We start from the raw sequence: 24,838 nt of genomic DNA, 5'->3' as shown, positions 1-24,838 counted from the left end.
GACCGGTCACCCCGCGTGATGGGGTACCGACTCCCTGCAAGGGTGTCCGGGGGGAGAAACCCTGGGCAAAGGCAAGATCCTCGGGCAGCAAGGTGCTGAGGCAAAGGAGCCCTCCTGGAGGAAAGGACTGATAGATTACCAAAGTCCTTTGGACAGGGCGGGGAAAAATAAACAGTATAACACAAATTTTTTTTTGCGTGACCACTCTTTAGCACATCCTGGAAGCGTTTGGTCCCCACTGGCTTGAGTAATGTCATTGCTGAGCTCTGCCCCAGCGTGCCAGAGGTATTAGAGCTACAGACGAGCTGTCTACCCTGGGAGATGTACCCACATGTGGGAAGAGGCTGCCTGGAAACTAGCAGGACTGATTTGCAGTTTAGAGCATCAAATCGTGCTAACAGTGACAGGATTTCCCTTCCTTTTCAAAGACGAGCTCTTTCTTCGTGTCAGCTGTTTAGCATAAACCGAACAAGTGAGCCAGACCCGTCTCCTACCTCCCGTAACCTCTATTCCCCACTGAGCCGCTTGTCAGCTGTTTGCTGATGGGGTGCGTAACTCTATCTGGGAGCGTTAGCTCATGCGGGGCCGAGGGAAGGGCTCCCTGACCCTCCCCGGGGAGGGCACGCTCCCCACGCTGGGGCAGCACGGGATGGATCTGCACGGGGTCCAGGTTGGCTGTTTGTTTGGGCATTTCGGAGTGGTTTATGGCCAGGCTGCAGACAGCGGGGCTGCAGCCGGCCCCTCTCGCCCGGCCGGCGGTGGGGACCGTGCTGACGGGCTCGGTGCCTTACCGATGCCGTCATACAATAAATCTGCAGCGTTCTCTGGAGACAGCTATCCAGACACGGGAGAGGCTGGGCACAGCTCCGTGGGAGACCTGCGAACGAGTCTGGAGCCTGATGAGACACCCAGGGAGCCGGGGAGGGAAGGGGGACAGTGACTTACCTGCAACCCGGCAGCAAGTCCCTGCTAGAGCTAGCAAGAGACCACTAACTCAGGTACCTGTCTTGTCCCAGGCTGGCACCCCGACCTCCTCCTGGGTCTGAGATGGGAGACAAAAAACAGCATTTAGCAGCAACGTCCGTTCTGGCCATGGAGGTTCCTGTGTGTCCCTGCCCTAACAAACGTGGCTGTGTTTTTTCTGAGCATCTCCAGCCTCCCTAAGGAGACACTGATGCCTCAGACCAGGTGGGATTCCAGATCCAGGGCAAAAGACAAACCTGCCCAGGACCTTTATGGGTCTCACCAGCTTCTGCCTATTCCACAAACGTGGAGGACTGGGGATACACATATACTTACCCACAGCGTTGCTGCAGGGAGCAGCATGTGCACACCAAACTGAAGCACACAAGCACACTCGAGTGCTCCCCCCAAGCAGCATGCAAGCCCTTCGGCACCCACACACGCTCCCAGGTTGTGGGGCTGCCTGCTTCGGTCCCGCTGCCTCTGGAGGGTGATGCTGTGAATGAGAATCAGGTGCAGGCAGGGCCATGGGGAAAGGCAGGTACCCGGTCGCTATAGAAACCGGCTGCAGGAGGAGGAAGAGGAGGGAGATGGGGTGCAGATCCCCACCACGCTGCTTCCCCAAGCATCGGCTTCCCCTGGCACCGAGCTGACAGCCCCCACCAGCCGTGCTGGTTTTGAATTCCACAGCTTGCTGGAACCAGCTCTCCCTGCCCAGGGATGGGGACAAGGCAGTCTGCAGTGGCAGAGCAAGGGGCTGTGCGGGCTTTGCTGAGTTATTCAGCCTCTCCAAGCCTCGGGGCTTCACCTTTGTAGCAAAGAAAAATGGCCTTTCCCTGCCAGGTCGCTCTGATTCTGTGAATACAAACTCATTGACAGTTGCTCGAGGTGGGTATATGGCAGGGGGTGGTAGCGTTGCCCAGGATGAGCCTCGCATGACTTCGGGCAGTAAGCAGTCTTCGAGGAGTACGCAACCCACCAGCCCCAGCCTTCTCCTCCCCAGTCCTGCCCTGGGGAGGACGTGAAACACCCAGCCCAGGCTGGGGTCCGGAGCAGTTCAGCGAGCCTGGAGAAAGGGAATGCAACGAGCACAGCCCCCCACTCATCCAGAAACTCAGAGCATTTCACAAACCCTCACGAGCAAGGCCAGGAGCAGGGTGACGGCACGATCACATATTTTAAAGGAGGGAAGGGGCCGAGGGCTGGGGGAGGGAAGCTCATGGGGCAGGTGGTGTGCGGTCCCCGACTCCCAACACATTGCCCCCCTCCCCTTGGCTGCCCAGTCTCTGGTATTGCAGCCCTACATATGCGATCAAATCACCGTGACCTACAAATTAGCTTCTAGACCCATTTTATGCTAAACAGTGTAGGAATACAACAGACTCTGGCAAGACTTCAAATTAAGACTGCCAATTAATGCTCCTCTTGGGGCTAATTAAATATTACTTCCCATAGCTCTTTTCCCCTCCCTTAAATACTTTGCCAACTACTTCCAGAGCCAGCGCAACGCAGCTGCCTGGGGCAGACGGCAGCAGCCGCAGCGCGGGGGGACCCTCCCTGGTACCCGGGTGGGCACCGCTGCATCCACGCACCCTTTCAAGTTCCAACGCGGGCTGAAGTGATTTGATTTGGGAGTGATCAGTGGGTAAATTGGCCTTGCAGAGATTTCAATCAATGGTTCCCTGAAGTCAAGAGCTTGCAATTCCTTCTGCTGTGACTGAAATGCCTTTAAGGATGTGAATTATACAAGCAGAGAGATGACGGGGAGTGATGGGTGGCAGATTCTCGCCTGTCCAGATCAGCAGGTGACAACAGGTCCCTGTGCTACAGGCTGCGGTGACAAGGCAGCAACGGCCGCAGCTTTAACCCTGCCACGAGCCACACGTCCAGCAACAGCTTTGTCCTCTCCCCGGAGTCTCTCTGACCCAGTTTTGGGGTGTCTGAAAGGCCAAGGGCACACACACCATGCAGCAAGAGGAGACCTCAGGGGACTCACCCCACAGCAGCAGCAATTCCCCTTCACACCAGCCTCCTGTCAGGGAGGAGAAGACTTGGGAAATCAGAGAAAAACAAAGCTCGGCGAGAATATGGCTGTTCAAACAGCCTTCCTCCTCGCTCCCGGCAAGATGCCAAATGCTGCTGGCACCTCCCAAGACCAGGGGATCGCAGCACCAGGAGAGAGCTGCCGGGAGCAGGGGGCTCACAGGAGGGTTGATAGCCACGGGTGCCTCAAAACATTTTGCAGATAATAAAATGGAAGCTGGCAGAGGAAAGGCTGCAGCTCCAAGGATGCTCAGCTGGCTGAAAAATGCTGGAAGTTGTGTTTGCCGAAGATACTAGAATTGCACGTGTCGGCAGACAGCCAAGGGCCACAGCCGGTCTGGTCCTGGAGTTACGCCTATGGGTGCTCAGAGCCACCCAGCCTCACCCAAAACACGGGAGCTCCCATGAAGCAGCAGTGTCCCCAGCTAAACAGGCCCAACACACACCTGAGTCTGCAGAAAGCCTGAAACCATCGCTCCACGTAGAGGGAGCTTTGGGGGTTTGGGTTTTTAAAGCACATCTTGATTTCAAAAGCTGCAACAGGGCTGAAGAGCTGAGTTGCTGCAAGGAGGCAGAGCCAGGAGAAGCGGGGGCATGGGGGTGCTTTCCCGAGCTCCTGCGTTCCCCAAATTCGGCTCTGGAACCCAAACAGCTCCCACGACCTCCAGGCAGGCAGGAGCCGGGCATTGGCAGAGGGCAGCATGTGAAGGAAGCCTCCCTGCCTGCAGCCCTGCGGGCAAATAGAGGGCACAGTCCCCCGAGCCGGCAGCCAGGGCTGCTGGCCAGTGCCAACTCACTGAGACAAATTTCAAAAGGGTAGAAGGGGGGGAAAAAAAATAAATCCCAAAACAGGAAAAAAAGGAAGAAAGAATGAGAGATGAGAAAACATCTCGGCTGGTACAGCCGGCCCCCGAGCCCCAGGAGAGCATCAGCTACTGGGCTTCTCCTCCCGTTTCCATAGCAACACAATTTGGTGCTCTTTAGAAGAGCTCGCTCCCCCCTCTCCCCCTAGTTAATTTTATTTCGCGTTTTGAAATAAAAGTGGTTGATATGGCTTTTGTCTCAGGAGCCTCATGGCGGGGGGGAAGGGAGAGTACCAGCAGATCTGGAGGGGCTGAGCGGGGAAAGGGGCACCTGGACCCCCCTCACCCCCAAACCAGCCATCCTCAAGAGCAGCTTTGCTGGGTCCATCGAGGGCTCCTGAGCTAAGGCGCATCGGGGTGCTGCTGGTGAATCGCAGGGTGGTCGCCTCCCTTAGAGGTGAGGGGCTGGAGACGGGTGCCAGCCCCATCACTCTCTCCCTGACCTTGGGAAACACTCCAGCCCCTCAATTCCCCTCGCGTGAGCTGGATGCTGCCCCCCTCCTTTGGCCCACCCCACCCCTCCACGCGGGGCAGACCCACCTCTGGCCGCGCAGATGCCGCGCTCACCCCCCGCGCCCCCCCAATGAAAATACGAGCACCCACCCCCAAGGACCCAGCAACAACGCACCGAGTCCAGCCACGACATATTGTGCGCAAGGAAAGAACGCAGCGGCTGCAACCCTGAGCCCTCCGGCTCCAGAAATCCTCCCTTTCCCAGGCACACCACCAGGATGGGAGCAGGGAAGGTGCTGGGAGACACAGAGCCAGCACAGCTGGGTGGTAATGGCACAGACCATCCCCTTCGCCTTTACAACAGCATTTCCTACACCAGAAACACACATCGGAGCTGCCCTTCCCTGACGCTCGCCCCCAGGACCGGGACCTGCCAAAATCCATGCACGCCCAGCCACGGCCGCTCAGGCTCGGAGCAGGGATGCACACGCGGTCCAAGGCTGCCGCTCAGCTCCTCGTGAGCATTTGGGCTAATGAACGCGAACGCATCTGTTCGTTGCTAACAGTAGGGCTGTTTGGGAATGTTTTGATTAAATATTTTTCATAGAAAATTCCAACTCGCTGAGACTGAACTCGTTTGCCTGAAATAATTGGTGTGGAAAGTTTTCCAGTTAAAGGAAAAGGACTGAGGAGAAATGTGTTGGAATTTTACTTCCTTTAAACTATAATGCATTCTGTTTCATAATTTAATTTATAGGGAAAGAAAGTTAAGAGAGATCAAGTCAACGTTTTGAAGTGGTAGGGAGAAAAATGCTTCAGTAACCAGCTAGCTCTGTGGATTTTCCACTGGCTCTTAAAAAACAACAAAAAAAGACTTTTTATCCCAACAGAGAACGGGAAAACACTTTGAAATCTCAGTCGTCGTAGCAAGAAAATCTGCCCACCTCCAGAAAGCGCCCTGGGAATGACCAGCCGGACCCCAGCCCCGCCGGACCCCAGCCCCGCCGGACCCCAGCCCGGCCCCGGGACGGGGAAGGGGCGCGGGAGAGACCTTCCCCCCGCAGCAGCCCCGACCTCCTGCTCTGCCCGCGCGGCCCTCGCTGCCGGGGGGGCCCGTCACCCCCTCCCCGCGCCCGGGAAGCCCCCGGTCCCCCCGGCTCCAGCGCCCCGACCCCGTGCGTTACCCTGCTCAGGGCGAAGGCAGGACCCTGCCCCCGCCCAGCCCTCCTTCAGCCCTGCTACACCAACGCCTCTCAGCCAAAGCACGGGGGAGAAAGGGAGCGGAAAACACCCGGTTCCGGGCAGGAAAAGGAGCCGCAGCAGCGCGGGCAGCACAGCCCTGCCTGCACTTGCCGGGCAGATATTGCCACCGTGCGGGCAGCGCGCGCAGCCACCCGCTGCAGCGGCTGCGGGAGAGCACCGGCACCAGGTCCGCCCCGGGCGGGACGAAAACTCGCCCCCCCGCGGGATGACCCCCCTCCCCGGGGGGGTACGGCTGTGCGGGCCCCGCTGGTGATTGGCTGGAAAGGTGCCCCGCAGAAAAGGACCTGGGGGTGCTGGTTGACAGCCGGCTGAAGATGAGCCAGCAGTGTGCCCAGGTGGCCAAGGTGGCCACCGGCATCCTGGCCTGTGTCAGAAATGGTGTGGGCAGCGGGAGCAGGGAGGGGATCGTGCCCCTGTACTCGGCGCTGGTGAGGCCGCACCTCGAATCCTGTGTTCAGTTTTGGGCCCCTCACTACAAGAAGGACACTGAGGTGCTGGAGCGTGTCCAGAGAAGGGCGACGGAGCTGGTGAGGGGTCTGGAGCACAATTCCGATGAGGAGCGGCTGAGGGAGCTGGGGTTGTTCAGTCTGGAGAAGAGGAGGCTGAGGGGAGACCTCATCGCTCTCTGCAACTGCCTGAAAGGGGGTTGTGGTGAGGTGGGTGTTGGTCTCTTCTCCCAAGTGATGAGCGACAGGACAAGAGGGAATGGCCTCAAGTTGCGCCACGGGAGGTTTAGACTGGATATTAGGAAAAATTTCTTTCCTGAGAGAGTGGTACACATTGGAATAGGCTGCCCAGGGAGGTGGTGGAGTCACCCTCCCTGGAGGTATTCAAGGAGCGTGTGGACGTGGCATTGTGGGACGTGGCTTGATGGGCATGGAGCTGTGAGGTGTGGGTGGGGTTTTGTTGTTTGGGTTTTTTTGTTTTGTTTTGTTTTGTTTTGTTTGTAATGGTTGGACTTGATGATCTTACAGGTCTTTTCCAACCTTAGTGATTCTGTGATTCTGTGATTCTGTGAGAGCAGCACTGGTGCGGTGGGGCGCAGCAAGGGCATCGTCACCCGCGGGTTGGGCCCCCCGGGTTTGGGGCTGCCCCTGGGACAGCCGTGGAGGGTGGCGGGGGAAACAAGTCCACTATCAGGCGCTTTAATTGCACTGTGTGGGGTGCTCAGCTCCCCCGGGAAATGGGTCGTGGGTGGGGAGGGCAGCGGTCAGGTTGAAAACTCCAGAGAGCAAAGGGGACAAAAGGTAAAGCGGGAAATAAAGACGCGCGCAAGGGCACGCAGAAGGCCTGGGAGGGGCAGCTCTGCCTGCTGCCTCCCTCCGAGAGACCCCGGAGCGACTGCTCTCACCTCCGCGTGCTGGAGCTGGGTTTCACCTGCACCCACAGGGACCCCACGAGTGCCCATGCACAGGCGCAGGAAAGGGGTGACAGGCAACAGGGAATGCTTTTGCATCTAATAAAAGACGAGCCGGCCTGCTGAAAACACCCGGTGGGTCTGGGCGCTCGTAGCGTGCTGGTTGGTAGCACCCAGGGAACAGGATGGATGTCTTTGGGCCAGAAACCCGGCAAAGCGAGGAGTAAAAGTCAGCCTGGGCATCGGGGAGCCCACGCTCAGACTCCTTCATCTCCAAGAATGCTGTGTGGGTTGGACCCACCCGGAGAGGAGACGTGCTGGGGGACCCCTCTTCCCTCTCCCAGGGGAACATTGCTAGCCAAGAAACACGGAAAACTGCGAGGCAGTCGGATAGTCATCGTACGGCGAGGGCTGCCGTGGAGAATGACAGCCAGGGTCCCTCCTGGCTTTAAAGCCTAGGGGAAAGTATAAATAGCAGTCAAATAAAAAGCTGCTGCTACATGAGCAGATGGATTAAGCAGAGTTGGGGGAAATATATCTCTCTCTCTATACGTATAAGCCTGTGCGTACATGTGTGCGTGCTCAGATATGCAGTCCCTGCTAAAGCCCCCGGACTGCATGTGGGACTGGGAAGGGACTTCGTGCTCCGACTCCATCCACCTCAGTGGTTGCCAGAAAACACTCGGGGGGTACGACTGCAGGATTGGGGCTTTGGGGGGTTGGGAAATAGTAATAAGAGCTTATTTATTTGTTTTTATCGCTTTTCCATTTAATAGCTTGTTTGTTTTATTTTTAAACACAACAGTGTTGAAATGTGACCGGAGTGGGAGCAGGGCGCTGGCCGTCCCCGGCAGAGAAGCAAATGCAGGGGAGGAAAAGGCGCGGAGGATGATGGAGAGGGAAGGGGGAGCTGGGCACCTCTGGGATAAGGTACGGAAGCAGTTTGGGGCTCCCTCCATCAGAGCAGAGGTTGCACCCAAAGCAAACGGCCACAAAACCTGTCCCTACGAGCGATCTGGGGAACTGGATGCGTCCAAAAGCCATTGAGAGGGTGCTACAAAACCAACCAGTGTTGGGGTATCAGCGTCTTCAGCCCCAGCCGTGCAGCCCTGGAGAAGGGCTGCACCACCCTCCGAAAAAAACTAATCTCGTGCATCCAAATTGTTTGATAAGCATCATTTTTGTATTGGTTTAATTATTTCAACAGTAAATTTTCCACCAAAACGGCTGAAGCGATGCAAACACCGGTGTGGACATGCATGGGCAGAAATCAAAGCGCTGCAGTTTATTCCACTTCCCCGCGGCTGAAGTCTCTCGGCAGGAGGAACCTCGCCGTGGCTTCCCGGTCCCAGGGGGTTTCTCCCCTGCGCCGAAGCTCCCGCTCGCACACAGGGCTGTGGCAAAGGGAAATCTGGAGTGCGAGCAGCCTCGCGGGCTGTGACCACGGCAGGCGTTGGGCTTTGCACCCTGGTCCCATGTGCTGCTGTGCCGGGCTGAGCCTGCGGCCGGGTGACCCCACTGATGGCTGCGTGGGACCCAGACCCAGCACCCCTCGCACGAGTTCCTCCAGCCCCTCCATCGCCCTGAGCAGCGGCTTTGCCTCGAACCAACCTGGCTGCTTCACTCCAACACGGCCCCTTTTGCCGGCAGAGCGGCGGTGATGGCAAACTCCGGCAGCGAGGCAGGGAAGAGGAGCGAAGCAATTCCTCAACCACCTCCAGCACCTCGTGGGCCACCGGGTTTGCAACCGAAAGCGGTAAAGGGGTGCTGCGAGGCAGGGGTCTGCTGCGAGCTTCCCCCCAGCTCACAGCCCAGCCCGGCAAAGCACCGCGGGACTGCTGCAAATCAGCAAGGGGGACCGGTACAAAACATCGGTGCATAAATGCAAAACGGCTTATGTGAGCCCAGGAGAAGTCCAGCCTCGCAAGGACGACTCCACGCTAATGCCTTCGCAATAAATTCGACAGCAGCTTCTTTCTAGCAGGCTTTTGGTAGGCGTTTGACCCAACTCCAGTCAATCTAACATCGTTACGCTGCAGTTAATGTCAGTTTGAAAGTGCTTTTATAGCTGAAACACTGCTGTACTTAATGTAAACACCGAGGTTATGAGGATTCTTGCATTGACACGGGGAGGTTGTACTGATTAACTTAAATCACTGTCATGTGGTATTAGTTAAAAGGATGTAAAAAGCAGCGTCTGAGGCCTTGTCTGCGCTGCAGAGCGGGGCTGGTCGGGGAGGAAGGAAGCGACAGGGCTCCTGCCACCGCTACGCCCTGGGGACCCGGGGGTAGGTGCGTATACAGTGGTAAATTGGGGGGGGGTTGCAGAGGGGACAGGGATGGTTTCGTTGTGACGTTGATAAAGAGCACGCAGAGAGCAGCGCTGCCAATGCACCCGTGCTGGGACCCCAGTGCTCCCGTACAGGGACACCAGGAGCTCCAGCACAGCAAAGACTCCCCCAGGCTCGGGAGGTCCCGCGGGTGATGCCGGCAAGTCCTGCAGCGCATCCCAGCGGGATCCTCATCCTCTCCCCAGTCACCCCATGGCAGGGGACAGGGATGTGGCATCTGTCCAGGCGTGCCCAAGGTCACCAAGAAAAGCCATCGCAAAGCAGAAGCACAAGCACAGTGGGCCACCCCTCCACCCAGGGAGGGTTTGACATGGAAGCCCCTCGGCTGGGCTTTGGCAGGCAACAGACGGTAGGAAAAGGGGTCTTGGCAAAATTTTCCGCTTGATCCGGATGGAGACAGGATCAGACCCGCTGCAGGAATGATCTCCTGTAGGAAACCGAGTCGCAAGGGCTGCAACGCCAGGTCGCTGCTCCTTACTGGCGGCTCCGGGCCTCGCCGGGCACCCTCCGAGGGCGGCGGAGCAGGGGGGAGCGCTGGAAACCCTCCCCGCCGCAAACTGCATCCCCACCCTGACTGCAAACGTCGTCTCACCCCTCCGCCTGCCGTCCGTCCCCCCCCAGCGTCCCCGACCCCCACCTTCGCCTTGTCCACTGGGAAAATGCAGCAACGTCCTCCACTGCTGGGGCTGGGGGGTTTTTTTGAGAACGTTTATAAAGATCTCATTGTTGAAAGGAAAAATGGGATCTCCTTTCCTTTTACCTTCCAGGGCAGCCCTAACCCCTCTCCCCTCGTACAAAAACACACAGGAAAGGGGTTTCTTTTCTGCTTGATTAGATTCAAAGGGATCTTTGTCTGGGGGTAGGTAGAGAAAAGCCCTCCCCCACCTCCCTTTTGACCCTCAAGACTCTGTCTGGTTTTGTTTTAAACCAAGAGAGACAGAGCTACACCCTTGGGATGTTATAAATATATATACCGGGAGGATGGGGGGCTGGCGTCATTCGATTTTCCTGGATGGCAGCTCCAATCCGGCCAACCCCGCGCTTCTCCCCCGATCTGCGGAGCACAAGCCGGGGTTTGCCTCCAGATGCACGGGGGGGTTCCCAGGAGCAGCCCCCCCCCCCGCCCCTTCCGCTAAAAGCCTCTCCTCTCCTCCAGTTGCCATGTTATTTAATTATCCCAAAAGGCTCCTCAAGAAGAAAAGCCATCAGCCGGGTCGGATCAGCACCGGGGAGGGGGGGGTTGCAACCCCCCTGATCTGGGGGGGCACCAGGAGGATCCTGCTGCCTCCTGCCCGGGGGACCTGCTCCTCCCACGGCCCCGGTACCCCCCCACCCATCCCGAAAGGGATCACGGGTCCGTGCAACAGCACATTAGATTATATACGTAGACATACGTGCTCCATGCGTGTCGCTGAGCACATGTGTGCGTACATACGTGAACACGCATAAAACCTAGGCGAACACAGCGGCACCCATTACTACCTACAAAAAGTTTGTAATGCGGAAAACACACCACGGACTCCCGGATTCTTTTTTTTCTGTCTAGATTTTTCTCACATTTAAAAAAAAAAAAAAAAAAAAAAGAATCTATTTCGAAAACCGTGTACCTCTCCTTATCTTTACTGGCAATTAATTTCAAGGAGGGGTGTTTAATTTTGACAAGGGCTCTAAACATGTTAATATTTGAAAAGGGGAAAAAAGTATGACATTAATTATTCAGGTATTAGCAGGCATGCTGACAGCATAGCCCAAACGATTTTCTGTCTCAAACTGCTATTAACAGATTTTTTTTTTTTTCTCCTCTGCGGAAGTATTTCACAATGACTCGGTACCAGTGTTTTTCTTCAAAGAGCAAGTACTGAAATTCTCATTATAATTGTAGGAGCAGTAAGGATTAATAATGAAAATAACGGGAGCCAGAGAGCACAACAGACACAAACCTCCCCTGTAATCGCATGATTAAAAACCAAATATGCAATATTGCAAACCATGGTGGTGCACTGAAACCATCCCTCTGGGGTCCCGACCTGCACCCTGGGGTCCTGCACCCTGGGCACCCTCATCCTGACCTGCACCCTGTGCGCTCACACCCCAGCCATGCACTCCAATCTGCACCCCAGGTACCCTCATCCCGACCTGCACCTGTGTGCTCACACCCCAGCCATGCACCCCAACCTGCACCCTGGGGTCCTGCACCCCCAGGTCGTGCACCCCAGGAACCCTCATCCCAACCTGCATCCGTGTGCTCCCACCCCAGCCATGCACCCCAACCTGCACCCTGGGGTCCTGCACCCCCAGGTCGTGCACCCCAGGAACCCTCATCCCAACCTGCATCCGTGTGCTCCCACCCCAGCCATGCACCCCAATATGCACCCCGGGGTGCTGCACCCCAGGATCCTGCACCCCAGGAACCCTCATCCTGACCTGCACCCGTGTGCTCGCACCCCAGCCATGCACCCCAACCTGAACCCTGGGGTCCTGCACCCCCAGGTCCTGCACCCCAGGAACCCTCATCCCGACCTGCACCCGTGTGCTCGCACCCCAGCCATGCACCCCAACCTGAACCCTGGGGTCCTGCACCCCCAGGTCCTGCACCCCAGGAACCCTCATCCCGACCTGCACCCGTGTGCTCCCACCCCAGCCATGCACCCCAATATGCACCCCGGGGTGCTGCACCCCAGGAACCCACATGCCATGTGTTTGCACCCCAACCTGCACCCTGGGGGGTCACATCCAGCTGTGCACCCCCTCTGCCTGCACCCCACGGTGCCCCCCAGCCCGCACGGCCGGCAGGACTGGCAGGGGAGGACATGGCTGGGCAGCCCATTACCAGCTGAAAGGGGCTTCTCCCCCGGCCCCCCCGGGCGGCACAGCTGGGGGAGCACAGCTGGGGGAGCACAGCTGGGGGAGCACAGCTGGTGCTGGGCCGGGTTCACAGAGTTCAGGCTGCCGAGATTTTAGGGCGAGATAGCGAAAGCTGACACCCAGGGATCCCCCCCACCCAGCCAACAGCCGGCCCCGCAGCCCCCGCCACCTCATCGGGAGCCCCCCGGAGGGGGGGCAGCCAGCTGAGACCCCCTTCCAGCCGGCCCAGGGCCGCATCCTGCCCGGCCTCGCTCCCCCGAGGATGCTGTTCGCCAGCCAGGGCCAGGCCGGGGGGGTTGCTGCAGCCAGGGCCCCCCCAGTTGCCTCCTCCTTGCCCGGCTCCCTCCGTCTCAGCCCTAAAAAACAGGGAAATAAGGAAGGAAACGGGGGTGTCGTGGCGTCATCCTGCCCCCCGGCTCCGCCGGACCCTGTCCCCACTCAGGACGCATGATGGGTGCCCAGCAGCCACCCACAAGTGACACAGGGTGTCCCTGGGTCAATTTGGGGGTGCAAGAAGCTTTCGTCTGTGATTATTTCCCCTGGGCACCTTTCAGGGCAGGGAACCCCACCGGGGCAAATGCAGGGGAAAATGGGGATGAGCAGGGAAAAAAAATACAAATACGCAAGTAAAGACCGGGCGTTCTCGGGAGGGAAAGGGAGGCTGCGCTTCGGCAGGGACCCGCGGGTCCTGCAGGCACCCGGAGGGGCACGGAGTGGGGCAGAAGCAGCCCCATCCCATGCCCAGGTCCCCAAAACCTCCCTGCTCCCCCCAGGCCCTCCCTGCCCCGTCGAGGTTATCCGCTTCCACCGGCATTTATGTATTTCTGCCGCTGGGAGCTGATGGGGAGTCCTTGAGCCCTGGCCCCACAGGGAGAACGGCAGCAGAGGGGACAAATCCCCAGCACCCACAACTCGGAATAACCCTGTTTCCCAGAAAACCACCCTGGCTCGGGGTTTTCCAGCCTGGAAGCAGCTGGTGACGGGCTGGGAAGGGGAGATGGCAGCACCCCGCATTGCCGGCCTCAACGGGACCTGCCGGCCTCGCCACGTCCTGCCGGCCTCACCACGATCCCACCGGCTTTCAGGGGCCGAGCTGGTCCCGCACAGCCTCCACCCGAGTTTCCTGCTCCCAAAATCCAGACCTCGGCAGCTTTGGATTCACCTTTCTCCCTTGTTACTGGTGTTTCTGGTCACGCAGCGCCAGGAAAAGTACGTCCAGCGTCTGCGAACGAGATGGTAAGAACTGTATAGAAATAGAGCTAAGAATGTAGAATTATAAATCTAACAGCAGCATTTTTGTTAGTTCCCTTTTTTTCCCAACCCCAAAATCATCTCTGATGAGACGTTAAAGAACAGTTTGGAAATAATCCTCAGCGTGGACCCTTCCTGCCAGTCAAGGGCTTTCCATCGGGTTAGAATCCATGGGCAGCAGAACGTGGGCCTGGAGGCTCCGGATGCGGCACGCTGCCGGCCAGGATTGATTTCGGAGCACATCCCAACGGGTCACTGCTTTTTTTTTTATGCCGTGCCGCTTGCAGGCGGGATCCCGAGTCTCCTGGTATTTGGGGGGGTAACCACTGTAACGAATGGTTAATTAGGAGCAGTCGCCGGGCGGTTGCTGGTATTTCCAGCTGATGACTGGATGAGCCGAGTGTAAAACTGCAGGGAAAGGATGGAATTTAAGGTAACCAGCCCCAGCGTGCAGAGGGGCCGGATCCTGCCGGGGACGGGGAGCGGATCCTGGCACGCTGCGGGGAGGCCGAGGGGCGATTGGGGTGAAACGGGGGGAAAACGGGTCAGAGGGCTAACACTGCCCTGACCCCCTGCACCCCAAACCCCTCCGGGGGGAGCAGCCCCCCCGGGAGGCACCCCAGCGCTTTGGGGCCCCCCCGGCCCCGCAACCCCAGCCCGGATCCCAGCTGTTTGCCGGGCAGGGCGGCGGGAGGGTTTAGGGGTGCTTCCCTCGCCCGCCCCAGCTCCGGGAAGGGGAGAGGAGCGGCCGAAGGAGAGGCGAAGGCCCCCCCGGTTTCGGGGAGGGGGCAGGAGGAGCCCAACTTCCCCTCTGGCCTCGTTTAGGGTCCTTTCTTCCCACTGCTGAAAGCAGAACCCCACCGAGCCCGGCAGCCGAGGGATCCTGCGGAGCGCGGGGGGGGCTGCCCGGGAGGGCCGGCTCCCACCTTCCGGAAAGGTTGGCGGATAACTTCGGTTGGTTTGTTTTTTTTTTTAAAAAAAAGCAAACTCATTTTTCCCTCTTCCCCCCCCCCTTTTCGCCTCCTTTTCCCCCCCTTTTTTGTCTTTTTCTTTTTTCTTATTTTTTCTTTTTTCTTTCTTTTTTCTTTTTTCTTTCTTTTTTCCCTTTTTCTTCTTTTTTTCTTTTTTCTTCTTTTTTCTTTTCCCTTTTTTCTTTTTTCTTCTTTTTTCTTTTCCCTTTCTTCTTTTCCCTTTTTTCTCTCTCTTTTTTCTTTTTTTTCTTTTTTCTTTTTCTTTTTTTTCCTTCTTTTTTCTTGTCCCTTTTTTCTTTTTTTTCTTTTTTCCTTTTTTCTTTTTTCCTTTTTTCTTTTTTCTCTTTTTTCTTTTCTTTTTTCTTTTTTCCTCTTTTTTTCTTTTTACCTCTTTCTTTCTTTGCCTTTTTTTTTTTTAAGAGGGAGATATTGATAACATGGGAGTTAGAAAGAGCCTCATAACTCACAATAAACCCTTGTCCATTCTCTTCTATTGACTACATGTAAACATGGTAAATGAAAGGCCTTTAGTGACACTTAATCCCTCACCCCCCCCGCCCCCGCTCCCTCCCTGCCCCCCGCCCAGCCTGCCCTGGGAGGGGGTTACGCTGCTTTTTTTTTCCTCACAGCTTGCTGTTTTACCCAGCCCCTCCTCTGCTATCTAATTTATCATTAACACCCTGACACTAAACTAAATAAACGCAGCGGCTCCCCTCGGCTCCCCCCGCACCTTGCTGGGGGGGCTGCAGATTCCCCTCCCCGGAGTTTTGGGGCATGAACCAGCCCCAAACCTCTGGGCTTGGGGGGGTCCCGAGCTGGTTCCTGCAGACAGTTAACGTCATTATTAAATTACCTTCTTTTAAAGATAATAATAATAATAATAATAATAATAATAATAATAAATAATAATAGTAGCAGCAGGGTGTTTTGGCTGTGATTAGAGCCAGGGGGTCTCGCTGCAGTCGCTGCCTCCCCAAATTGGAAATGGTTTTAAATGGGAGTCAATTTTTTGACTGGGATTCCTTTCCTCCCTGCCAGAAAGGAGGAGCGGGGGAAAAAAGCTGCAAAAAGGGTTTCAAGGGCCGCGTTGCTGGTTGGTAGCTCGATATTCCTGGCTAAGGTGGGTTTCGGTGATTTTTAGGGGCGGAGGGGGTTTTTACCTGGCCTCCTGCAGCAGCGCGGTCACCTGGTGATTTTGTGGCAATCGACTAATACCTAGTTATTAATCACAACTAATGAGGTCCCGACTGGGGACGCGTTTCGTTTCTCCTTCCATTTTTCTCAGTTCGGAGACGGAATCTTTCAGGCTGGGAAAGAGCCGGGTAAACGCTTCCCAGGCCGGAATGTCACCCTTCCCAACTCGTCTCCGCAAGAACAGGCTTCAGGCCCCGTTGGACGCGTTGCACAGATTAAAACCCGCTTCTAGTCGTCGGGTCACTTGGTCTGATCCACCTTGGGGTTTGGATCTGGCTCTACTGATGCCGCTCCAATGGGATCTTCCAGTCTTCGGCCGTTTTCCTTTGCTGGATGTTTAAAAATAAAGCTGAAGTGCTCCTTCCGTAAGGGGCACTAACTCCCGAGGCCTTCAAAATAGAAACACATGTTTGGGGAACAGTCTCTGGCCTACAAATTAGAGGCAAGGAGCTATCGATTTCCGATCAAACGTGGAGAAAAAAAGGTTTCATTTGGGCAACGTTTGTCCACGGAAAGGCTCCCCCCCCGCAAGCAGCCGAGCACACGCGTGCACACCCAGCCACACGCTCCCACGTGGGACGGCCACGCACGTGTGGCTTCGCAGAGCCGTGCGGCACGGAGGGTCGTGGCCGTGTGGAGCCCAGGACGCAGCCACAAACACGCGGGGACACGCTCGCGCACGCAAACACGCACGGAGCAGGCGCACGCGTCCCACACAGGTCTGGCGCGCGGGAGGGTGCCGGGCCCGTGGGTGGGGGGGAGCGGAGGAGCGTGCTTTCCGAACCCCGTCAATAAAGACGCGCGGCCAGATGTGCGCGGCCACAGCTGTACACAGACCCGCGGCACGGGCTGATCCGCCCTCCCTCCGCGGCACGCACGCACGCACGCACACCCGCACGCCCTGGGTGTACAAATGCACGACCCCCCCGCCCAAAGCAAGCACCCCCGAGAGCACCCACACCTCCCACACGCATGGGTGCACACCAGCCCACCCAGCCCCCCCAGCACGCACCCACAAAAAGGGCCCAACATCAGCCAGTTCTGTAAAAAAAAAGGTATTTATTTCTCAGCCTAGACTCCATATTGCACGCAGGAATTAACACTTTCATCGTCGTATACTTACAACAACTTCAAATAAATAAAGGTACAGTAAATCTAACCAGAAAACCCAATACATGGCTGGAAAAGGCTCTTTCCTCCCTGGGTGGTTATTTTTAAATGCGCGGTTTAGGCCGGGGCATGGGGGAAAGGCAGCACCGGCCGCTGGATCTGCCCAGCCCGGGGAAATACCTCCCCTCCCCATCCACGGCACCCCCCAACAATAAATTATCCCTGGGCAGAAGCACCCCTGGATGGGGGGGTCCAGCAGAGAAGCACCCATGAAGTGACCGACATTTTGAAACCCACTGGGAATTTTTAATCCAGCAACGCAAAGAGCGAGCAAAGGTCCCTGAAACCCCCAGCCCCAAGAGAAACCCTTACAAAGCGTGATTACAAAGCACCACACTGTCTCCAAGCTGAGATTTTTCCTGAGTCTAAAGCAGGCTGCATTTCTTAAAGCAGCACCCTTTCATAAAAGTTTTCTTTTTTTTTTCCTTTTACAAGATACTTTCGGCTTTCTCCTACCTAGACAAATATTTTTAGGGGAAAAAAAAAAGAAAAATCAGTTTTTGCTTCTTTTGCACCCGTTTGGAAATAAAGCGATGTCAGTAACGTCACCGCAAAGGTGCCTTTACGGCCTTTGCGCCGTCCTGGCGATGCGAGCTGGGCTTCTGCGCAAACCCAGGACTAGTTTTACCTCTCGAACCGCTCCCGGTGTCCCGCAGAGGCATCGCCTCTTCCAACAGCCACCGCTCGGGCTGGCTCGGTTTTTAAGTCCAAAAGAGGCGATTTCAGGCAACAGTTTGGGGTTTCCGTTCTTTTTTTTTTTTTTCCCCGATTTACTTTCCGTGCCTCGCCACCCCCCTCTCCAACCTCTTACTGGGGGATGGCTGGGAAGATTCCTTTCTCTTTTTTTGGATCGCTTCATTTCCTTGAAACATCTTTAAAACACAATGGGGGGATTACTTATCATTATTATTATTTTTGTTATTATTATTATCGTTTGCTGTGAAGGGGATGGTTCTGCTGCTCCAGGAGCCGTTCGAGGTGTGTTTGTGTGGAAAGTTGTGAGGTATTTCGTGCGGTATTCCGCAGCCCCGCCACCCCTCCCGCGCATTCCACCCCACCCCGCACGGCCCCACGCGTGTGCGCGACAGCGGGGGGGGGGGGAGCGGCGGCGTGGCTGCACCCCGGCCGGCGGCCAACAGCCGCGCTCCCCGCGCACCCGCGTGTGCGCAGGGATAAACATCCGCGCCCCCGCACCCGCGTGGGGGCCCGCCCGCCCCACGCACGCGCTTCCCGAGGTGATTCCATCCCTTAGAAAATATTCCTGAGCTATTTGCTGTCGCTGCCCGCGCAGAGGGAGCTGCGGGGCCCGGGGTTTGCTGCCTTTTTTTGGTTTTTAATAGATTTCTTATATTTTTCAGCATTCCTTCACAGCGCGGATCTCGGGGGGGGGGGGGGGGGTCTGCCCCTTCTCCGCGGGCGCGGAGCGCGGCCGCCCGCTTTGTGCGGCCGGGGCCCCCTCCCGCGGCACCGCTCCGTCCCGCCGACCCGCCCGCAGTTTATTTTAAATTTTATTTTTCCTAGAAAATACATTTTTAACCCGATCCGGATTGGGGGGGGGGGGAGCCATCGCGCCCCGCAAGCACACGGGAAAGGGGCGCGTTTCCCCCCCCCACGCGTGTCCCCTGCCCTCTCCGGCTCTGCCCTGCGGGTGCCCCCCCGGGGGGGGCAGGCTGAGGGGAGCAGCGGGGTCGCGGGGGACGTGCGGGGCAGCACCCCCCCCCATTTGCGTGATTCCTCCGCGCGCACCCCCGGGGAGCGATGCGGGGGCAAACCCCCCAAAATCGGCTTTTCTCGCTCCCACACGCGGGGGGCGGGGGGGGATTTTTTGGTAACCGTCCACGGCTGCGGGTAGGAAACCGGAATATTTGGGAGGCAGAAGCCCCCCCCTTTGCTGGGAGGGGGAGGAACGGGAGGTGGAGTAAACAAAACCCCGCAGTTAACCAAAAAACCCGCTAAAACCGCCGGGAAAACAAACATCGCTTTTAGCAACAATCCACCATCTCCAAGCGAAAACACCGCTTCAGGGACGCGCTCGACCTTAAAAATGCCTGGGTGGGTTTTTTTTTTACTCACTGATGGAATTACTCCCCCCCAAAAAAAAAAAATCAAGCCGGGCCGTGCCAGATGGGAGTATTTTCTTTTGAATTCTGTGGTGATTCTCCTCGCCTTCCCCTCTCCCTGCCCTTCCCCGGGACGCGGTGAAGGGGTTTGGTTTTTGGGGGTTTTTTTTTGGGGGGGAGCCAATTTTTGGAGGACTGTGGAGGAAAAGGAGCAATCCCCGCGCGGGCACCGCGTGCTCCCCGGCCGTGGGCTGCAAAGATTTTCTGTTGCAGAGAAGGGGGAGAAAAACAGACGCACAGACACCCCCCCAAAAAAAAAAAAAAAACCCAACCAAAAAAAACCCCCACAACCCACGCGAGCTTTGATTTACCCACGTTTCCGAGGCAGAGCGGACTTCAGAGAGCCCGTCGGGCTTTGATGCCAAAGCGGGGTGGAAATCCCATCCGAAATAGTTAAAAGAGCCAGTTCCAAAGGCGCTGGATTGCGAGGAAAGTTAAACCGGGGGAGGATTCCCTCCGCAGAGGAGCGGGACGGTCCCCCCGCCTCCCCCCGGAGCTCGGGAGGGATCGGATCATCCGTCCGTCCGTCCGTCCGTCCCGTCAGGCTGCTGCAGGCCTGCGACCTGGGGCTGGCGGAGCCGGGCTTGGCCCCCAGCAAACGACTCGCTTTGTGCTTTTCGCTTTCCTTTTTTTTTTTTTTAATATACACGCAGCACTTCCAACCCCCTTCCTCCCAAAGCCTCCGGGTTTCTTTCAGCAAACAGCATTTCCCCGTCTTTTTAAAGTCGGTGCTCGCTCCCCGTCTCAAGCAGAGAGCAAAGGTCCCGTTGCCGTTAATAGAGTTATTTGGGATAGCTGCTCCCGACTGCGCCGGGACTGCCTCGGCCCGCAAAGGGGGGGGATGCTGCGTGACAGCATTATTTCTCTCTGCGTGTGATTATTATTAGTTTAATCCAATGCGTTTAGGGAGGAAAAGGGAGAAAGGAGATTGAGCCTTCCCTCGGGGTTTTGGTAGGGGGGGGGGGGGGAAGGGGCAGCGGGAGCCCCCCCCGGGCTCCCCCGCTTCCCCCCCAAAGCCCCTCGCTGGGGATAACGGCAGCGGGGGGGGGGGGACCGGCGCCCGCCCGCCGCCGCGTGGGTTTGCTCGCGTGTTTTAGCCTCGTCTCTTGAACTCCTCGCGAAACCACCACCGGACCCCGGCACGTACACCGACACAAAAACAGCCTCCCCCCCCACCCCGGCCGGAGCGGGGAAAGCCCCGTCCTCCCCCCAGCCGAAGCCGTGCACGCACTCACTCGCACCCCCCCCCCACCCCCCCCCCAACGCTCCCGCACCCCCCGGACCCCGCCCGGCTCCTCCGGGCACCCACCGCCCCGCCCGGCAGCCCCCGGTTCGGGCGGCCCCGGGGCTCGGAGGGGCCCGCCGCCCCCCCCCCCCCACCCCGGGCCGGCCGCCCCCCCGGGCCCCCTCCCGCCCCCCCCCGCCGCTCTCATCTGTTGCACGTAAACCTTTCCCGCGGGCCGTCCGCTGTCCTTAGAGATCCTCCAGGCTATAGCCCCGGAATTTGAGGCTGGGGGGCACCGGGATGGCGTTGCCCCCCAGGTGCCAGCTCCACAGCGGGTGAGTTTTGGAGAGGGCCCAGGAGTTTTTGCCCCCCAGGGAGGCGGCCGGACACAGGTCCCCGTCTTCCCCCACGACCAGGGAGGGAGTGCAGGGGAAGCTGCCCATGAGGCTGAAGGCATTCCGAGGCGGGGTCGGCCCGGCGCTGCCGAGGCGCTTGCAGGGAGTGTTTCCCTTTTTGGCATTCCTCCTGGGAGTCTTTTGTGGCCTGCCTTTGGAGCAGCTCTGTTGCCTTTCTGCCTCAGCGCCTCTGGCGAGGCGTCTGCGCTTGGCATTCCTTTCCGAGCCATTGCCTCTCAAAGCTTTGTTTGACAAGGTGCTGGGGCTCTCTGCTCTTTTGGAGCCGGGGGATTTGAGCTCTGCGGCTTTGCAGGGCTCCGTCCTCCCTCCGTGCCGCAAACTTTTCCCGTCCAGGTTGAACCCTTTGGCGTAACACCACAGCTTGGACTGCCGGATCAGCCGGTCAAAGTGCTCCCGCCGGGGCTCCCCCGCCTCCCCGGGGGGCGCCGGGCCCCGGGGCCCCGCCAGCTCCGGGGCCGGGGGCGGCGGGGCCGAGCCCGGGGCCGGCTCCTGGGGCGGCGCTGGCCCGGCTGAGGCTCCGCTCTGCCTCTCTGCCTGGTCACCGGGGCCTAACGAGGCTCTATTGTTCGAGGCATCTTTGTGCAAATCCTTCCCTTTGGCGCAGGGCTCCGCGTCCCCAAAGCCGCCCTCCTTTTGTTGCGGAGCCCCCCCAGGGGTGCTGCTCGGGGAGGGAGGGGGCGAGGAGGAGGAGGAGGAGGAGGAAGAGGAGGAGGAAGGGGAGGCCTCCTGCTTTGCGTACAGCTCCGGCAGCGGCTGGGCCCCCGCGCCCGGCGCTGGAGCCGGGCTCAAACTTTCCAAAGTTGACGCTCGCAAAGTCCTGGCCCAGAGCTGCTGCGAGAGGAAGAGGAGGCTGGGCTCGGGGCGCGGGGCCTTGCCCACGCTCGGGGGGGGCTCGGCGGGGGGCTCCTCGCCCCGGGGGGGCTGCGGCTGGAAGCGGGGCAGAGCCGCCTGCCTGTACCGGGTGCTCTGCACCGAGTCCCCGCTGCACAGCGAGCTGCTCTCCGACTCCGAGGAGCTGCCTTCCTCGCTGCTGCACGAGGTGTCCCCTTCCTCCTCCTCCTCCTCCTCCTCCTCCGACGAGTCGCTGGAGGTGGCGGGGCTGGACCCGCCGAAGTCCAGGCTGGAGTCCGAGTCGCTGGAGTAGCCGGCGGAGGTGCCCTGCCTCTTGGAGCCGGGGAAGGCGGAGGCGCGGCCCTTCCTGGCGGCCGCCGGCCCCTTCTCCGCCGGGAAGAGCCCCTCGGCCCCGCAGGGCCCCCGCTTGCGCCGGCCCGGCTGGGCGAGCGCGGCCGCCTGCGCGGCGGGGTGCGCGGCCGCGGGGTGCAGCAGCGCCAGGTCGCGGGGGTAGGCGGCCAGGACGCCGGCGAAGAGCCCCCCCCGGCCCGCCAGCCCGCAGCCCCTCCGGCCCCGGGGGGGCTTGGGGAAGGCGGGGAAGGCCCTGGGGAAGGGCTGCGGCAGCAGCGCGGCCGGCGCCGAGCGCGGCTTGGGGAAGGCGGGGGGCGGCCGGGGGCGGCCGGGGGCCGCGGGCGCGCAGCAGCCGCCGGCTCTGCAGGGCGGCAGCAGCTGGGGCCGGGGGCAGGGGAAGAGCTCCCCCGGGGCCGGCAGCAGCAGCTGCTCCCTCCTCTTGCTCTTCCTTTTCCTCTTCCTCCTCCGGGGGCTGAGGCTCTTGCAGGAGGTGCAGAGAGCCTCCAGGTCCGCCTTGGAGATGAGGGAGCATTTCACGGCGCGGGTGGGCACCGAGTGGATGGCCTTGAGGGTCCGGAGCTCTTTGAGATCGCAGCGTCGGCTCTTGATCTTTAAGGTTTCCATCTTCTTGCTGATGGTGGTCCTGGGGATATCCTTAAACAGGTCGCTGAGGACCTGGGCCAAAGCAAACATCTGGGTGCCATTGATCTGTAAGTATCCCAAGTTTATCCCTTCGATTTCTTGATAGCCAGCATGAAAATCCCCCGGCCTGGCTTCCCCATTGTAATCCATGGTGGCTGGAACAATTCCGAAGGTCCCTTCGCAGGTCAGGAACATTTTGCAAGGAGCATTTACTTTGTCTCTTTCAAAGGGGGCATTGAAAATAAGGACATATTTGTTTCCACTCCCTGATCCCACACATCCCTACCCCTCCGGAGGGGGGGGCGAGGGGGGAGGGGAGGAAAAAAAAGGCCAAAAATAATAATTAAAAAAAAAAGCCAAAGCCGCCGATCTCCCTTTCAAACGCTCCGGTCAATGGTTTGCAACATCTTCCCAACACCCGGTTCCGCCGCCTGCACCGGGGCTCGGCTCCTCGTCTTCCCCCTCCCCAGCAAAAAAAAGAAGAAAGAAAAATAAAGAAGTCAAACATCTTGCATCCTCCGGGCCCCCCCCGGCCAGCTCCCACCCCGCGGCCGCGCACCCCACCTTCCACTTCAAAAAGAATCCCGGGGGGGGGGGGGGGGTGTCAACAAGCACAGCCCCCCCTCTGCTGTGCAAAGCCACTGAGATGCTTAAGCAAACAAAGCTACCGACACGGGGGGGGGGCGGAAAAATGGGGGGGGTCTGGGAGGCGGGGGAGCCCCGGGGCTCCGTGCGGCTCCCACCTTCCCCGGGCTCCGCACTCGCGGCCCCGCCGCCGCGGCCCCGGTATATTCTAGGGAACACCCCACCGAGCCCTCCCCGCCACCCGCCAGCTGATTGGGCACTCCAGCCCTGTGATGTCATAAAACCCCAACATTTCACACGCACACCCCCGCGTAAAACCTCATAAACCCCTGGGCGGGCCGCGCAGCTCCGCGCAGCTCCGCGCAGCGCGGCTCCCGGGCGTGCCCGCGGCCCCACCGCCCCGAGACCCGGCGCGCACAATAGAGGCAGCCGGGGCTTGGGGTTGGTTTTTCCTTAAAAAAAAAAAAATATTACAAATTACGCTGTATTTTCGGGGTGAGGGTAGCGCGGGTGCCTCCGCTTTGTTTCCGCGATTTAGCTTTTTTCTTTTTTCTTTTTTTTTTTTCTCCACGTCGGGTTGTTCTAAGCGAGGTGGCTGCGCCTTCCCAAATCTGCCCGGATTCCTCTGGGATGGGTGTGTGGACGTATAGATTTAATAAAGCGTGAAAGATATTACTCTAAGCGAGTTGTTCGAAACGATTGACTCCGCAACAATTAATTCATCCTTCAACCCGGAGTGGAATGCTTATTAATTGCCAATTACTGTATTTATTATCTGGAATGAGCACGGGCTGGAGCGCGGTATCAGCAATAACATCGGCAATATGTGCAAATAAAAGCAATGCATAGCTATTTATATTCCTTTTTACTCACACACGTTCTTTATTCACTTCGCATCTTTTTTCTTCCAAACTCTTTCTTTAAAAAAAAAAAAAAAGAAGAGGGGGGGAAAAAAAAAAAAGGAAATTCTTTGGCATGCCTTTGCGCTGCTGAACTTTATTTCAAACTTTAAGTCCCAAGGTTTCTTCGGCATTTGCTAGCTCGCTCCTGCCCTAGGAACCAGGCGCTGTTTTCCCCCAAGCAGGGCTGCAGAGTTCTGTCTCCAGGGGGGGAAAGGGGGGAAAAAAAATACAAATAAAAGCCCCGACCCCTCACCCGGCGCGGAGCTCCATTGTCCCGTCCCCCGATTCCTTTAGAAGCCCGGAGCTACTTGAGCGGAGCGAGTGGAGCCGCGGAGGCTGGAGCGAGGGGTTTAACTCCCTGCTCAGGAGGCTAATTTTGGGGAAACAGTTACCTCGGAAACCTTTCGGGGGGAGGGAAGCTGCAGCTCTGCAGCCCGTGCTGCTCCCTTTCAAGCTTCGTCTGTCTCCCACATGAAAAGTTGCTTTTAGTCTTCCTCTGCTTTTTTTGTGTGTGTGTGTGTGTTTCAAATGGCAAAATCGGAGTAATTTGATAATAATAATTTGTTAAACTATATGTACAATCAACCACAAATGATCCCGATTTAGAAACAGTCCCGGAGGAGGAGGAGGAGGAGGAGGAGGAGGAGGAAGCGCATTCCTGAGTCTGCGTGTAAAGAAATTTAAAATAACTCCACCGTCGCCCCGCACTCGGGAGCGGAGCTCACCTGATTCGCGTTCACCTCCTCGCCGGCGGACGGGGGGGGCCCTCCCCACGCCAGCCCCACGCCAGCCCCACGCCAGCCCCACGCCAGCCCCGCTTCTGCCGGGCGAGGAATCGCTGCCAGGCTCTGCCCCCTCCCCAGCACCCATGGGCGCACCCCTCGCCGCCCCCCCCCATCGCTCGGCCTTGCCGGGGAGAGAAAACCCCCCGTTCCCAGCTCCGGCTGCCTTCAACCGCCGCGTTTCACCCTCGCCTCCCGCGGGCAGGGCCGCCGGGGGGCCGCCACGCCGCCCCCGACCCC

General features: G+C 58.4%; 1 protein-coding gene across 1 annotated transcript; it reads right to left on the bottom strand.

The window, feature by feature from the left end:
* Positions 1–20,293: 20,293 nt before the first annotated feature.
* EPOP (elongin BC and polycomb repressive complex 2 associated protein) lies at positions 20,294–22,524 on the bottom strand. The gene has a single exon (XM_059830337.1). The coding sequence runs from the start codon at positions 22,522–22,524 to the stop codon at positions 20,338–20,340; it is 2,187 nt and encodes a 728-aa protein (XP_059686320.1). The 3' UTR covers positions 20,294–20,337.
* Between the last annotated feature and the right edge of the window lie 2,314 nt (positions 22,525–24,838).

The sequence above is a fragment of the Gavia stellata genome, chromosome 28, assembly GCF_030936135.1.
Source record: "Gavia stellata isolate bGavSte3 chromosome 28, bGavSte3.hap2, whole genome shotgun sequence".
In the NCBI taxonomy this organism is placed as follows: Eukaryota; Metazoa; Chordata; class Aves; order Gaviiformes; family Gaviidae; genus Gavia; species Gavia stellata.
The sequence above is the reverse complement of the archived record's forward strand: the minus strand, read 5'-3'. Positions and strand labels throughout refer to the sequence as shown.